Source organism: Equus przewalskii, chromosome 5 (genome assembly GCF_037783145.1).
Source record: "Equus przewalskii isolate Varuska chromosome 5, EquPr2, whole genome shotgun sequence".
Taxonomy (NCBI): domain Eukaryota; kingdom Metazoa; phylum Chordata; class Mammalia; order Perissodactyla; family Equidae; genus Equus; species Equus przewalskii.
Window position 1 is genome coordinate 81444771 of NC_091835.1, and position 16489 is coordinate 81461259.

Consider the following 16489-nt stretch of genomic DNA (forward strand, 5'->3'; position numbering starts at 1 on the left):
AGTGCATTTCCAGTACGGTACTTGGAAATGGGACTTCCACTCCAGCTGGGAATTCAGTTATTATATCAGGCGAGTTTTTAACTTAAAAATTTCTGGTCTTGTAAATAAAACCGGTTATTCTTAAAACTTCATCCAAAATATTTGAGCATGTTTGGGGACCGTGTTAGGAGTGGTTTTGTTCTTGAAGATATCTGATGAGTAGAAGTGGTCCTGAGAAAGCAGAAACAGGAGTCCCTGGAGGGAGAAGGTGCTGCTGAGTGTGCTCTGGTGCTGGAATTTCAAAGCTTCTCTGTTCCGTGCAGGACAGAATCCTTTCTCCAAAATAAAGTACAAAAGCCACCCTAATTGTCTTCAAGGATGCCTGTATTTAAATAGAGAAATAGGTTTTTATGACTAAGGGGAGAAAATCATACGAAAAGAAAATACAATGTCCCATGTATGTAATGTGATGTGTCAGATAATTGTAAGGTTTTTTCCTCCCCCTCAGTTTCTTCCTGCTGCCCTGCCTCTCTGCCTATTTCACGAGGGGAAAATGGTTATGACGCTCGCTCGTCACCATGAGCTCACAGCATGTGGGCTGGGTCCTGGCTAATGGGTTGAGGGAACTAGTCCTTCCTCAGGCCCTGCTCTTAGGTGGGTCAGAGTGTTAACTTCTTATGGTACTGGCCACAGTTACTGTCCTTCGGGAGATGCTGTTTTTACTATTCAGGGGTTGGTCACAGACTTCCAAAAATTGTAGGGAGAGCGTGGAGGAGAGTAGTGGCTTTTATGCCACCAGCGACCACCCTTTTTATTAGCATGAGTGCAAAGATGTCCCCATCTCTGCCCAGTGGGAGACAGCGCTGGACCTGACATGTGGCAGGATCTCTTCTGACGCTCAGAGACTTGTGTGCTCGTGAATAGTTGCCAGGAGCTCTGCCGCTGTCAGGATGAGGTCCAGGCCCCTTCCCCAGAGCAGGCAGTCCCCTGTGGTTTCTCTCCTCCTCGCAGCAGGCCCCTGGGGCTTTTTCTCTTGGTAACTGTCACCACTGGTTCTGTACCGTCTCTGAGCTTAAGCACGTAGGCCCTTTTTATTTTAAGACGTTACTGTTAAAAATAGCAGCATTAGGAATCATGAAAGTCAGAGACTTGATTCCCTTCTGGAAACCCCGTGGGACAGAGCTTTTATTTCTTATGTTGGGCCGTTTTTTCCTTCTGACTTCTTCCTCCTTCTCCCATTAAAGGAATAGTTTGCTCTCAAGGAAGCCTCCCTTCCAGCACGTAGGCCTTGACAGTGCAGCCTGGGAGCTTGATCTCTGGGGATGTTCCCTGGGCATTGGCCTCTCTAAGTCACAGAGGTCGTGTCCTTAAAGCACGTACCATCTTTAGCAATCCAAGTAACAGATTCTCATCCAATGTGAAGTTTGCACTGAGCCTTCCTTTTCCCAAATTCAGCTTAATTCATCCCTGCTCTGGACCATGCCAAGGTGCAATGTGCCCAAACCTGAATTCACTGGTATTACTCGATGAGGAAAGAGCGATGGTGAGTTGGCCTTGGCTGGAAATCACACCAGCGGAGACTCTCCAGCACCGTCCACACTGGCATTGTTTCCTCTGCAAGCTGACTTCAGATGACATCTTTTGCTTTTGGAAAACAATATTCCAGACATGAATAAGAAACTCTGAGTCATACAATAAACATAATATTAGGCTTGTGCCTCGGCTGCTTTTAGAACATTGTATTTTAGCGCTCATTTAATTATCTGTTTGCTACAAAAGTTGGCAGTCTTGGCTTTCCTCGCCAATGTAAACAAAATAATATTATTTAATTCCCTCACTACTTCTTGCTATCATAGTAGAAACTCTTAAAATTTTTTTTTTGCCAGTTTCAACTTCTGTGTAGTTTAGAATGGGAAGTTTTCAAGGGAGCTTTTTTTTAAAAAAATGTCTTTAAGGGAGTCAGTGTTTCCTTGTGAGAAATCTAAGGGAGGTGCAATAGAATTTTCATTTTGAAAGTGAACAAGCCCCTACCACTGCTAGTAAGAAGAGTATTGTAACTGAGGAAGAACTTCAGAGAGAGGCCTCTTCGAGCTGGGACGCATCTGCGTGGGTTGGCAGTCTCGGGTCTAGACTTCAGCTTTGGCAGCCCAGGAATTTCGTTTCTTCAGCTCCCTGGGAGTTGAGCAAACTCAGGAGTGTTGACTGCCGTTAACTGGCCAGTAGGTTCTCTCCTCTGCAGCAGAGTCTACGGGAAGCCAAATGACGATCAGAAGTTTGCTTGGTGAGCACAGAGTCAGAGCTCTGAGTGGCTTCTGTCAGCAGTCCTGGAGCTGGGCGTCCTCCTCTCCACCCAGAGACAGAGCTGTGGAGCAGAGCCCTTGCTCCTCCTCTTGGCTGGTGAGGCTGTCTTTCCTGCTGGCCCAGTGCTACAACGGAGCCAAAAGAGAACACAAAACCTTCTAAGGTTTGAACAGATGAGGACTCTGGACGACAAGGCTGTGCCTGCAGTTGTCGGCTTGTTCTGGATTTTCCCTCTCTTTCCCCTTCTCTCCCTTTGATTCTGGATGTTCATCACCATCTGCACTCCCAAGGGCCTGTTGTGCCCTCTAAAAAATAGGCCAAAGGCAAACATCAGACCTCCTTCTGTGATGGTTCTCAGCGTAGCCCGGGTGGCTGGAACAGTTAATGGACAACTTATTGAAATTAAGAGGAAGCTGAAGGAAAAAGAATATGTACCGAAACTATAAAAGCCTCAGGCTGATGAAGGATGGATTTCTGTACCTGAGCTTGTAAAATGCTGGGAAATCTAAGCCAAACAGTAATCATGACCAGGTTAAACAATGACTTCATCCTCTAAAGTGATGAGGCAGAGTACGCCTTTTTCAAAGCATCTTTACCTCTGTCAGACAGGTGTAGCTGAATAGCTGACATATCCCGTATCAGCTTGGTTTATTTTCGCAGGTGGCTAATCTCATTTTAACAGATTCTTATATATGAAATGTATATTCCATGCTCAGAACTGTACCATTTCTGACATTGTCCTCAAATTCTGGGAGCATCTTGCAAAGCCCAGAATGTACTGATTACAAAATAAGTGTGCAGAGTCATAAGAATGACTTCTTTTTTTTTTTTAGCTCTTTCAGAATATCATTAGGAATGCATTTAAAAAATATTCAATACTTTTCAATCAATAGCAGCCAGTGTTTTTGATGCTCAAATTGTTCCATCTTTGTCCTTTTGAGATTAGTCTTGGAGCACTTCCTTCCTCTCTGAGCTCATCAAGATGTTTCAGGCTCATCTTGTACCTTTTTTTTTTTTTTTTTTTGTGGTGAGGAAGATTGGCCATGGGCTAATATCTGTTGCCAATCTTCCTGTTTCTTTTTCTCCCCAAAGCCCCAGTACATAGTTGTATATCCTAGTTATAAGTTCTTTTAGTTCTTCTATGTGGGATGCTGCCACAACATGGCTTGATGAATAGTGTATATGTCAACTCGAGGAACCTGGGCCACTGAACTGGAACGTGTGAACCCAATCACTACCCTACCAGGCTGGCCCCTCATCTAGTACTTTTCCTGGCCCAGATCTGGAATCAATGTCACCTTAAAGGAACCCTGGTTCCTTTTAGCGGGGAATGGTTTTTAGAGACCATAACCTGGGTGCTAGGGGTGTTAACTGCTGCTGGGTTGTCCCTACTTCTAAACCTAGTCAGTGGATATATATGTATTTTTGAAAAGAAAAAAGATGAGTATATAATTTAAATATACTATTGCAGGATTTAAAAAAAAACAATTTCTTTGATTGTACACCTGTATTTTCTGTTACACTAAAAACGTCTTGGTTCCTTTTGACATTAACATAATTATCTATTTGCTTTATCCTGTAGTGTACATAAGAATTAAAAAATACAATTATTAATAACAGTAATGCTACTGAATGAAATTTAAGATTTCCTTGCAGCTCTATTTGCTCTTGGAATATATGCCACCACTGATGTCTAGTCACAATATTGTATTCCGACAACATATTAAGTTTTCCTTGTTTTCATGCCATCAATGCGATATTCAGTTAGGTTTATTTATATTCATTCATTTTCAGTTTTTGGTGCTTTCTTTCTATTTAATTTGTTAGTATTATTAATATGACGTGTTGTTCCAGAGCCAAACCATGTAAGGCGCATCCAGAGAAGTCTGTTTTCCATTTCTGCCTCTTCTGTCCTCTTCCCTCCCATATAAATACTTTTAAAATTAGTTTTTGGCTTATCCATCCAGTGTTCCTTTCTAAATGTTAGCAGTGACAAATATCTTCATGTTCCCCCCACATCCTTTCCTTCCTCATTCCTCATTCATTTTTATGATTAATATTCCATTGGTGAATATTAAAGAACGACTTTTTTTTTTTTTTTATACAGTAGTGATAGCTAATAGTTCTGAAGTCTGGCTGGGGAGATGAGGAAACACTTTTTTATAAAAACTGTTTTTAGATGGGAGCACTGTAGTTTTTTCTTGACGCCCATTCTTCCAAGAGAAACCACCACTATTATTACTGTTATTTTTCACATGCTTGCCATGCCGCTCTAAGCTGCCAGGAAAGAGTTTAACACAATTCGGGATGAAGCTTGTGCTTCTCTGCCGCGCTGCCAGCTTCGTCCTGCGGCCGGTTGACCGTCCCTTCCGCCGCAGCTCAGAGGAGGAGGCGGGCACTTGCATCTCGCTGGTGTTCTGCACCTGAGACCTGCTCCCTGTGGTGTCCGCTCCAGCCCTCCCAGATCTTGAGAGAAGGTCGGCAGTCGCTGTCGCTGCTTCTGCTCCCGTGCGCAGGTGGCGGGTGCGCGGGAGCCCGAGCCGGAGCCGCCCGCCTGCGCACGGTGGTGCCGGGATTGGGGGTGGGAGCGCCGCCTCCGTCTCCCGCGCGCCCGCCCGGTGGCGCCCGCCTCCCTCCCCGCCCCGAGCCCTCTCCTGCCTCAGCCGTGCAGGCTCCGCACTGCAGATGCCCGCCGGCCGCCGAGCGCCCGGCCGCTCCCGCGGTGCCCGCAGAGCCGCTCCAGCCCCGAGCGCCGGCCGCGCTCCCGCTGCTCCGGAGGGACCCTCGGCCGAGCCGCCTCGCCGAGCCCCGCGCGCAGCTGCTCCGCCCGCCGGGCGGCGGGGACCCAGGCGGACGGGGCCGCGCCGGGGCTTGGGGCTCTCGGATGCGGCAGGACAAGCTGACCGGCTCCCTGAGGCGCGGCGGGAGATGCCTGAAGCGGCAGGGCGGCGGCGGCGGCGGCGGCGTGGGCACCATCCTGAGCAATGTGCTCAAGAAGCGCAGCTGCATTTCGCGCACCGCGCCCCGGCTGCTCTGCACCCTGGAGCCGGGTGAGGACTGGGCTGCGGGGGGGGGGGGGGGGGGGGGTTGGGGGGGGGCGCTGGGAAGTCGCGTGCCACCCCCGGGGCTGGCTGCTCGCGCCTCTGCCTCCGCTGGACGCGGGCTAGGCCCGGCAGCACCCGCCGGCCGCCCCGGGCGGGACACCGCGGCTTGGCGCACGCGGGGCTGGGTCGGCGCGGGAGGGCAGGGCGCAGACCCGGGCCTGGGCGGGGGCAGCGGCCTCCCAAGGCGTGGAGGACCGGCCGCTGCCGCCCGCTGCCCGCAGACCCCCACCCCGCGGCCTGGCGCGGTCCAGCCCTGCTGGTGCCGGAGCTGTTGCTGGCGAGCTGTGCGCTCGGCCTTCTCCGCGTGGTGGGGAAGTGCTGGCGGTGTCCGGGTCATCAGAGGCCGCGCCACCGTTTGTGCTCTGGCCTCGCAAGAAGCCAGACCTTGAGAGAGGTGTGTGAGGCCGGGAAAGGCACAGGTTTCTGCTCGGGGTCGGAGGGGAAGGCAGCGGTTCTGAAGAGAAAATCGAGTGCATTTCCCTGAGGGTCCCTGCGGCGCGAGTGCCGGGGGTCAGCTCGCCTGGAGCCTCTAATTTGCGTGGCCAGGTGGGGAGCGGGGAGAAAACACTCCTGCAAGTAGAGATGCTTTCTTCTAGATAAAGTCCGGGAGCGCGCCTGGCCGTGCTAGGCTAGGCCCTTTCTGCTGTCAGCCCGTGTTGACACATCCCTGCTTCTCCAGGCTGCAGAGCTCGGCGTCTGCTCCACCACCCGGCAGCCCTCCCCTGGGTTTGTCGAGACCAGCCCTGGCGCGGGCATAGAGCTTCTTGGCAAGGGGTGGCCGCAGAGGGAGCCGGCTGTACTCGCACCCGTGCTCAGCGCTCCTCTGTCCCTGGAGTGGCACCAGCTGGGATCCAGGCGGGTTCATCCTCCCCCAACACTCGCCTCCCAGCGCCTTCGGGGACCTGCTATCCTGAGGCTGCAAGGGAGAGTCTGCCCAGGCACTGATCCCCAAGGGGTGGAACGCGCCGATGCCTTTCCGAACCTCGTGGTTTCTTTGTTTTTCTCCCCAAGGAAGTGTCTAGTTGCAGAGACTGTAGTATTTATTCACCGTCTTCCTGTACCCTTAAAAAAAAATCTTCCCACGTTAAAAGTGTTTTGTATTTCTGAATCTAGAACAGCTGTGATTATCAGATGAAACATAAACCTTTCCCCCTCACTTACTCAGTTAGAATAGAAGAGGTGAAAATGACCTGATTTCAGCTTTTGCATGCAGGCGGCAAATGATCAATTCCAGTTAAATCCTATGACTCATTTTTGATCGTGAGAAAATAGTTGTGGTTTTGACTAACTAGCCCCAGCCGGGTGTTAGCCCAGCCAAGCAATCGGCATGACGCCCAGCAGGTGCTCTGAAAAACTCAAGGGAGCCTATTCGGTCATATACACAGGGAATCTGGGGGCTTTTAAGTCGGAAAGAATAATTCGGCGCGGGACGGAATTTCCTGGTCTTTGTTAAAATAAAGCAAACGTCATGACTATACGCTCCTCCGTTCAGCACCCTGCGTCTGGACAGCAACCTCACACACACTCTTCGGGCCATTGTGTGGTTGCAATGCACCAGGCAGGGCTTCGCTTAAGCCATCTCAGAGAGATGAGAATCCGTGGGCGGACTTCATATACCTTCGGAGAACAAAATCTTATGGATCAGGCAGAGTATGGTTTTGGCCCTGAAGCTTTGAAAAGAACTATCAGGGCATAGGTTGGAAGCCTGGAATTCTCTACCACAGCTTGACTTTAGAAATCTAGGACCCAACTCACGTATTCACACTACTCTTCCAGGACTCCAAGAAGGGCATCTGCATACTGTCATGGGCTTGGGCCAATCAGACACATCTCTGTCCAGCTTCTTGGCTCCATATATATGTTTTTAAAGAGACAAGTTACTTTATTATTATAATTTTGCAAATTCTGAAGAATTGTTGTTATCCATGTACCAGCCTCTAAGCGGAAGTTGTGGAGAAGTTTTCAGTATGCCTAATCTGCAGTCCACATCTTAGAAGCAAAAATATCGTCACAAATGACAATGTTAAGTTGTAAAACTGAGTGCTATTGATAATGTTGTTTATATCTTGGTCCTTGAATTTTTAAGTCATGTCTCGTAAAAAGTGACTTAAGATATCATTTCATTGATTTTGAAATTGTAGAAAGAGAATATACAGCATTTTCAAATTTTATTATATTACTTTTTAATAGACTTTAAGTGGGAGTAAAAATTGTCATGTAATTTCACTTCAGTAACAACAGCACATACTTCTAATATGAAATTCTGAATAAAAATCCAGCATGAATGAATATAGCATATAGTCTTTATATATTATAAGCATTTAGTCTTTACATGTTTTCCTATTTATTTACTTCTGTTCCATAGATTTGGGATTTGAGTCAAAGAAGTTTATTTAAAGTTGTAGATAACTTGGAATTAAAGTTTAGTTATAGTCTTAGCTTGTAGTCTATAATTAAACATACAAACTGTTTTGTCTTCAATAAGTATATCATGACAGAATTTTAAAGTATATGAAAATCTCCCAGTAGGATTGTTAAAATGGATTATTCCATAAGTAGGAAGGCAACGACATTATTTTTATAACTTTTAATGTTCCACTGAAGTTTCCTTAATAGACTTAGTTCATGCGAATGTCCTAGAAAACAAATTCTGTAAGTAGAGAATTCTCTTTCTAAGTTTTATAAATATTAACTATATGGTGCTGGGTGATTTACGGTTAATCTTCACAACAGTCTACTGAGGCAGACATTATTATCCTCATTTTAAAGATAAAGAATGGAGATGGAGGCAAGTTATGTAACTGGTTTGACTTCAGGGACCAGAGTGGAGTGGAGTATGACTCCGAGCCTGTGGTGTCATTGTTTGGTTTCTCTTTTGCCCTGCTCCCGACAGCTGTGGAAACCACCAGCTTATGTGATAAGCTCCATTCTATTGCCACAGTATATTTTTCTATTTTAATAATCAATATTCTTACTTTTTCTTTTAACAAAATTGACTAAACTTAGTAAAAGTAAGTGTTTTAAAATTTTTATGATGATTCAGTAGGATCAGGTTAATTTTTACTTTTATTTTTGATATAACTTGTTATTTTCTCCCAACATAACAGTTATTTATATATTTTTCTTTTAGGAGTTGACACAAAGTTGAAGTTCACTCTTGAGCCATCTTTAGGTCAGAATGGTTTTCAGCAGGTAACTTTATTGTTGGTTTTGAAAATGCTTATTTTGGGGTATCTACAGGGTACGTTGAGATATATTCTCAAAGTGGGAAGATTAGCATATACTTTGATATGCATAAGAAGATGATCAAGTTTTTGAAATTAGAGACTAATTAACTTACGAAGCTACAAGTGGCCTGGGTTTATGCTTGCAATGAAGAATTTTGTACTTTCTATTAATGGTGTAAGTGTGAAAAAATTGTAAAAAACCTTATGTCTTTTATTCTGAATCCATAATGCATGTTTTGGTTTCTGAACCAGAGCTTCCCAGCTATTGTGTGTGTGTTGCAAATTCGTCACAGCTGTGTTAAGGGAACCTAAGGTGGTAGGAGGCTTGGGGCAGTCATAGTCCTCAGAGCAGTCATATCCAGCTGAAAGAAGCTCTGCCTGTTTGCCCCAGTGTGCTGTACAAATTTTATCATACTCCATGGATGTCAAGATGGGAAAAAGGTTGAAAAGTGCTTATCCAGGTCAATATTATCACTTTGCCAGTATTTCTTTTTTGTTCGTAGTGGTATGATGCCCTCAAGGCGGTTGCCCGACTGTCGACAGGGATCCCAAAGGAATGGAGGAGAAAGGTGAGGAGGATTTGTAGGGCTAACATGTAGAAGGACCATTGCTCTGTCCCTTTACAGTGTCTAGAATGTTAGAAAGATATTCTAGATTTAGTAATTTGAAACCACTATTCATTATTCATTTGTTCAATAAGTATTTATTGATTATCTGTTCTGTGCCAGGTACTGTTCTAGGTACTGAGGGTACAGCAGTGGAAAACAAGCAAACAAACAAACAAAAGAAACAGACTGAAGTTTTTGTCCTCATGGAGCTTACACTGAATAAAATATAAAGTATGCCAGATGGTGATAAGTACTTTGGATAAAAATAAAGCAGAGAAAGAAATAAGGAGAGTGTGAGGGAATGGGGATAAGGAGGTGGAATTTTAAATAGCAAGGTGACGTTTGAATAGGGCCCCGCAGGAGGTGAGCAGTTGGCCCTTGCAGCTACCTGGGGGAAGAGAACTCCTAGCAGAGGAAAGGCCTCAGGCAGCAGCATCTCGGGAGTATGCAAGGGAAAGCGAGAGGCCACAGGGTGAAGCACAGTGAAGGGGAAAGCAATTGGAGAGAGGGTCACAAAGGTGATGTGATGGGACCAGACGAATGGCAGATACGACCTTGTAGGCCATAGTGGGACTTTTGCCCAGTGTGAGATGGGAAGCATTGGAAAGTTTTGAGCAGGGGACTAACACGATACAACTATATTAAATTAATTAATTTTTAATTTTTACTTTTTAAAAGATTTTATTTTTCCTTTTTCTCCCAAAGCCCCCCACTACATAGTTGTGTATTTTTAGTTGTGGGCCCTTCTAGTTATGGCATGTGGGATGCCGCCTCAGCATGGCTTGATGAGCGGTGCCATGTCTGCACCCAGGATTCGAACTGGTAAAACCCTGGGCCTCTGAAGCAGAGTGCGTGAACTTAACCACTTGGCCATGGGACCGGCCCCATTACAACTATATTTTAAATGGAATGCTCTGGCTACTAACTTGAGAATATGAGAGACAAGGGCAGGAGCAGAGAGACCAGTAGAAGACTAGCAATAATTCAGGCAGGAGACGGAGCAGTCAGGGTTGTGGCCGTGGAGATGGAGAGAAAGGGTCGGATTCTAGATATATTTTGAAGGCTGAGTTGACATGAATTTTTATTGGATTGATAATAAGGTGTCAAAGGGATGTCAGTGATGACTTCAAGGTTTTGACCTGAGCTACTGGAAGAGTGGAGTTACTATTTACTCAGGTGGGAGGAGCAGATGTGTGTGTGTGTGTATGTATAGTTGAGGGGTGATGGATTAGATGATGGGTTTTGGATATGATTGGTTTTGGATTTGTTATGGTTGAGATGCCTATTAGACATCTAAATTGAAGGTGTCAAGTAGACGTTTAGACATAGGATTCTGATGTTTGGGAGAGAAGTCTGGCTGGAGATATTAATCAGTGTTTTTCCTGCTAAATTATATTCAAATACCAAGACTTGAAATGCTTTCTTAGTATATTAATTTATAAACCTAGTCTTAATACTCCTAGAATTTGAACATTGAGTGTCCCTCAAAATATACATTAAAAATGGCATTGTGAAATACGTCTTTCAGAAACAGCTTTTGAGAACAAGGTAATCAAAGGAGTAAAAATATCCAGTGACTCTTGAAAAGGATGTTCATTCTGGGAGCCCATCTGTCAGGTTTTTTGTCTGTATGAGGGAGGGATGATTGAAAGGTAAAGGCCACCCAATGGTAAAAAAAGGCCCATTCTCCACGAATGACCAGGTGACTCTTGCTCAAGCAGAGAGAGCAATGCAGAGCGAATATAACAAACTCATACGATAATACAGCCAATCCAGTGAATTGAAATAAAATCTGAAAAATCTCTTTGTTTTCTTAACAGTATCTTTCGTGGCTGGATCATTGCTTGGTACATAGTAGGAACTCGACAAATATTAATTGAAAGAATAAATGCAAGGCCCTAATTGGTATAATTCAGTACAGCAAACTTTCAGTGAAAAGTAGATTTCTCCATGTGGGCTGTATCTGGTCTAGGATCAGTTCCCATTTTTCTGTTGGGTGGAATAACTATTTTTTCTTTTTTTTGCTTTTTCTCCCCAAATCCCCTCAGTACATAGTTGTATATTTTTAGTTGTGGGTCCTTCTAGTTGTGGCATGTGGGACGCCGCCTCAGCATGGCTTGATGAACGGTGCCACGTCTGCGCCCAGGATCCGAACCAGTGAAACCGTGGGCTGCTGAGAACTTAACCACTGGGCCACAGGGCCGACTCCTGGAATAACTATTTTTAATAAAGGAAGGTGAAATTATGTATTTTGCTTTAGTATTCTTCTTTATCCATTAATATTCTAGGTTTGGTTGACCTTGGCCGATCATTATTTGCACAGTATAGCGATCGATTGGGACAAAACCATGCGCTTCACTTTCAATGAAAGGAGTAATCCTGACGATGACTCAATGGGAATTCAGATAGTCAAGGTAATGCTCCCGAGCTTGGCCTGTTGTCCTAACTTAGAGGGGAGATTCGAAGAGCCAGATGTTTCCTGGACAGAGGATCAAACCTTAGGGTCTGAATGTCTGTATATTTTCTGCTTCCTCATTTCATTAGTTAACAACCTTTTGATGGGGAATTTTGACTATGCCTTGTCTTCGTAAATTTGTATGTTGCCAGTAAGGAGAAAATGTTTCCATTCATATTCAGTTTATTTATCTTGCTCACATGATAGGAGATTGAAATTCCCTTTTTATTTTTCTTTAGCCCGGGTCAGTGCTATTAACTGGATATTTACATAAAAGTCACTGACTGAGAAATTTAAGGCTATTTCCTATTAGAGTAATTGGGCTCTTACTAGGTCTTTGATTATTTCTTAATTGTCAGTTTATGGGGACAGATTGACTGGTGAGTCTCCTTTGAACCAGATGGTCAAGGGTTCAAGCCAGCTGTGGAGGCAGCTGTGGTCTGCCTTCTGGGATTATTACGGTTGATTAGAGCCCGATGCCCAGAGCCCAGGCTGCTGATGCAATTTGATCGCACTATCTTTCTCTTACATAAGCCTCTAGCAAAAGGTTTTTGATTTCATATAAGTACATCACAGTGTAATTAAGCCGGCATTTTAAAAGGAAATTTGTTTCATCTAAATTTTGGTCACCGGAAGATTGCTAGAGTTTTGGCAGCTATGAAGATACTTTTTTCGTGAGGAAGTACTAACTAAAAGGAGCTACTTTCTAGATCTCACTTGGTCTGTTTCAGATAAACGCTAAATGTAATTTTGGAATTCTATTTTGTGTACTTGAAAAGTCTTTGCGCTATCCACCTTTGAGCGGTTTATTTGGAATTTCAGACTATGTTCCTCAGAGATGAAGTATTCTGTATTTGAAATATTTTCTTTCTATTTAAACTGTGAATTAGGGCAATGCACATTTTATAACAATCATGTTATTAAGCGGATCTTTCATTTTTCTCATTGAAGTGAATGCTATGTCACTAAAATGACTTCAGCTATTGAAAATCGTAGTCTCCGCTTGGTTATTAAATTATGGATATTGCCCTCGTCAAATATTAAAGCACAGCAAATGTTGCTGTCTTTTTCACTCAAATTTATGAAACAGTTTGGATGAATGATTTTTTTCTGTCTTGGGCTGAATGGTTTTTCTGTCTCTTGATAGTACAGCTTGCATTTTTTTGCCGTTTTGGTTTTGCTCCTTAGTATTATTTAGAGTTTTGATAGCTCAATATTATATCATTTTTTTATAGAAAGGAATAATGTTAACATCCTTCATACATGTGTTGAAATGACTATTGTTTTATCTGAGACATATTATTAAAACAGACTGTCAATTTATATGGAATTATAATGTAATTTTTGTTAATTCGGAGTCACTTTTGTGTTAATTCTGTAAACACTTTAAGTAGAAAATGTGCCTGACTGAAATAGCTCTTGAAAATGTCTCTTAGTCAACTGTATCTCAATAAAACTGGGAAGAAAATTTCTCTTAGCATGTTAGAAAACAGGAAAAAGGAAACTAAAAAAAATTGTTTTGGCCCATGTGTGTAAGGTGCGTATTCATTTTTTTAAAACTAAAATCCATGTTGGTAGTCTGATTCTGTTTAACGCTGAGACAAAGAAATAAAGATATTTTTTGGAGAGAATGTAAGGAATTACTTTAAAAGATGCTGTTTCGCTTGCGTTTTAGGATCTTCACCGCACAGGCTGCAGTTCCTACTGTGGCCAGGAGGCCGAGCGGGACAGGGTTGTGTTGAAACGGGTTCTGTTGGCCTATGCCCGATGGAACAAGAATGTTGGGTACTGCCAAGGCTTTAACATCCTGGCTGCACTAATTCTGGAAGTGGTGGAAGGCAACGAAGGGGATGCCCTGAAGGTGAGTATCAGGTCTGAAGAAGGCAATGAGGTTCTTCTGAGAGGGAAACATTGGAACCATCATTTCTCTTCTCTGATGCCCCAGCCCTTCCAAGGTGTGTGCTCCACCTTTGTAATTATCCATGATACCACTGCCTCCAGGTTCAAGCCAGGTCAAGTGACAGACTCACGTCGCTGCCAAATGGGAGGAGAATGATTATATTTTTTTTTTTTTTTTTTTTTTTTTTTTTTTTAAAGATTTTATTTTTTCCTCTCTCTCCCCAAAGCCCCCCGGTACACAGTTGTGTATTCTTCGTTGTGGGTTCTTCCAGTTGTGGCATGTGGGATGCTGCCTCAGCGTGGTCTGATGAGCAGTGCCATGTCCGCGCCCAGGATTCGAACTAACGAAGCACTGGGCCGCCTGCAGCGGAGCGCGAGAACTTAACCACTCGGCCACGGGGCCAGCCCCGAGAATGATTATATTTTTAGTGTCACTTATAAGACATCATGTTTTTAAAGCAAGTTAAATACTAATTGTATTAATTGTCCATTGCTGCATAACAAAATAGCCGATTAGAACAGCAAACATGTATTACCTGACAGTTTCTTCTGCTCAGGAATCTGGGTGTGGCATAGCTGACTCTGTCACGTCACTGGGACATTCAGATGTTGGCTGGGGCTGCAGTCTCATCTGAAGGCTCACTGGGAGGCACCATTCACTGCCAAGTTTGCTCATGTCATTGTCAGCAAGATTTAATTCCTCACATATTGTTGGACTAAGGGCCTCGATTCCTTGCTGGCTGTTGGCCAGAGGCCTTTTTTAGTTTCTTGCCATGTGGGCCTGTCCATCTCACCACATGGTGGCTGGCATCCCTCAGAGTGAGCAAGAGAGTGAGCAAGGCAAGAGAGATTAACTCACAGATTTGTAGCCTCATATTAGCAGTGACGTTCCCTCACTTTTGCTGTATTCTGTTTATTAGAAGCCAGTCACTAGGTCCAGCTCATACCCAAGGGGATGGGCTTATATGAGGGTGTGACTCCCAGGAGTGGGGGATCACCAGGGAGGGGTCATAGTAGAAACTGCCTACTCCATCAGTTATGCTTAATTCTGGTTGGGTCTTATGAAGTTGCCTTCCTCTTTCACATCTGGGGCGAGGTGTGGAGGAGGTAGGCTGAGAGTGAATGTCTGTGATGTAAGGTGTTTGCATGGAGAAAGGTTATGAAGTGCATTATATTTATTATCTTTTATTATCTTCGATGCCTAAGACCTTTATTAGTAAAAAAGAAAAAAATTCTGGAAATTCTTTGAGATGAGACAGTAGCAATTTAGGCTTATGGGTCTGAATGTGAGTCAGTCAGTCACCAGAAATAATCTTTATGAGAAATGAATCATTTCCCACGTGCAGGATGGCCACTGCACTATTTACTTGGGGCAATATCGGGTTGTTAATTCATATTTGAACCCTTGAACTGCTGTTGATTGCAATGCTTTGTGATGGATGGGAGGGGTACTTAGTGTATTCGAGAACCCGCTCCCCCACGCCCCACTCTGTGTTTGATTGTGCTGAATATCTCAGTGATACTCAATCGCTGACTGGTGTCATATGGAAAAATAAACCAGTGTTCCTCCTGGTTTTATACACATTATGGTGGAATTAATTATAAACCCAGCCTGACATGATCTAAATCAGTATTCGCCCTCTCACTTTTTCCATTCATGTGTTTAAGGAAATAGCGTTGAAGTTACTTGTTTAGCAAATAGGTGGGGGTGGTGGGAGCAGGCAGTGACCAATCAAATACACGAGTTTAAAACGGTTTTTATTAAGAAGCAATTTTGTTTACTCAATCTGTCAGCTTGAGTCAATTTTTTTTCAGATGCGATTCGTATGACTATAAAATGAGAACGGTTCTGTTGAAAAGTAGGAGTAAACCATTCAGGTTAGGTGGGTGGAGAGGCTGGGGAATGGGGTACCCACGCCGGTCACATCATGAAGGGGCTCAGTGATGCTTGAGGATCTAAAAGTTCGCGTGAAAAGATGGACTAGATAAAGCTGTGAAACTGAATATTTACATTTTTGCTTCTAAGAAAATGAACTCTGTGGAATGAAATGACATCACCATCATTTAGGAATCTTGTGTTTAGATGTTTAATATGCAGAGAGGAAGGCTGAATTCATGAAGAAACACTTCTGACCCAAAGGACAAGATCGGTGTCAGTGTTTTTCCAGACGCTGTTTTGGCTTCTGCAAGTTGTAGTTATGAGGGAAATAATATATGGTTTTTAGAAGTGGGTATACTATTTTTTCTGCTCTTCAGCACTTACTGTTTTTTCTTAGTAACTGTTTTAAACTATTGGTTAGAAATTTGGAGCTCTCCTATTATTTATTTTTTTAGACGTACTTAGTTTTTTTAGAGTAGTTTTAGATTCACAGCAAAATTGAGAGGAAGGTACAGAGATTTAGCATACACCGCTCCTCCTCACATGCAGTCTCCTCCATTATCAACATCACTCACAAGAGGGTATACTTGTTAACGTCGATGAACCTACTTGACGCTTCATAATCACCTAAAGTCTATAGTTCACACTAGGGTTCACTCTTGTTGTTGTATATTCTATGGGTTTGGAAAAATGTGTAATGACGTGAATTCATGATTATAATATCATACAGAATATTTACACTGCCCTAAAAATCCTCTGTGCTCTGCCTGTTCACCTCTCCCCCGCCCCACGCCAAGAACCACTGATCTTTTTACTGTTTCCGTAGTTTTGCTTTTTCCAGAATGTCATACAGTTGGAATCATATGGAGCCTTTTCAGATTGACTTCTTTCACCTAGTAATATGCATTTAAGTTTCCTCCGTGTCTCCTCATGGCTTGTTAGCTCATTTCTTTTTAGTGTCGAATAACATTCCACTGTCTGGATGCACCACAGTTTACTTACTCATTCACCTACTGAAGGACAGCTTGGTTACTTCC

General features: G+C 43.8%; 1 protein-coding gene across 5 annotated transcripts in view; it reads left to right on the top strand.

Annotated features, from left to right (window-relative positions):
- Nucleotides 1-16489, top strand: part of TBC1D30 (TBC1 domain family member 30) — an 85229-nt gene that overhangs the window by 38497 nt on the left and 30243 nt on the right. For 3 of the 5 annotated variants that reach the window (XM_070621961.1, XM_070621958.1, XM_070621957.1), the window contains exons 3-6: nt 8515-8576; nt 9115-9180; nt 11508-11633; nt 13350-13535. In XM_070621961.1, the coding sequence (XP_070478062.1) occupies nt 11568-11633; nt 13350-13535 (252 nt within the window). In that variant the 5' untranslated portion in view covers nt 8515-8576; nt 9115-9180; nt 11508-11567. Of the gene's footprint in view, nt 1-4729; nt 5331-8514; nt 8577-9114; nt 9181-11507; nt 11634-13349; nt 13536-16489 lie in introns of those variants that run through there. The other 2 variants (XM_070621959.1, XM_070621960.1) reach the window with 2 other exon arrangements.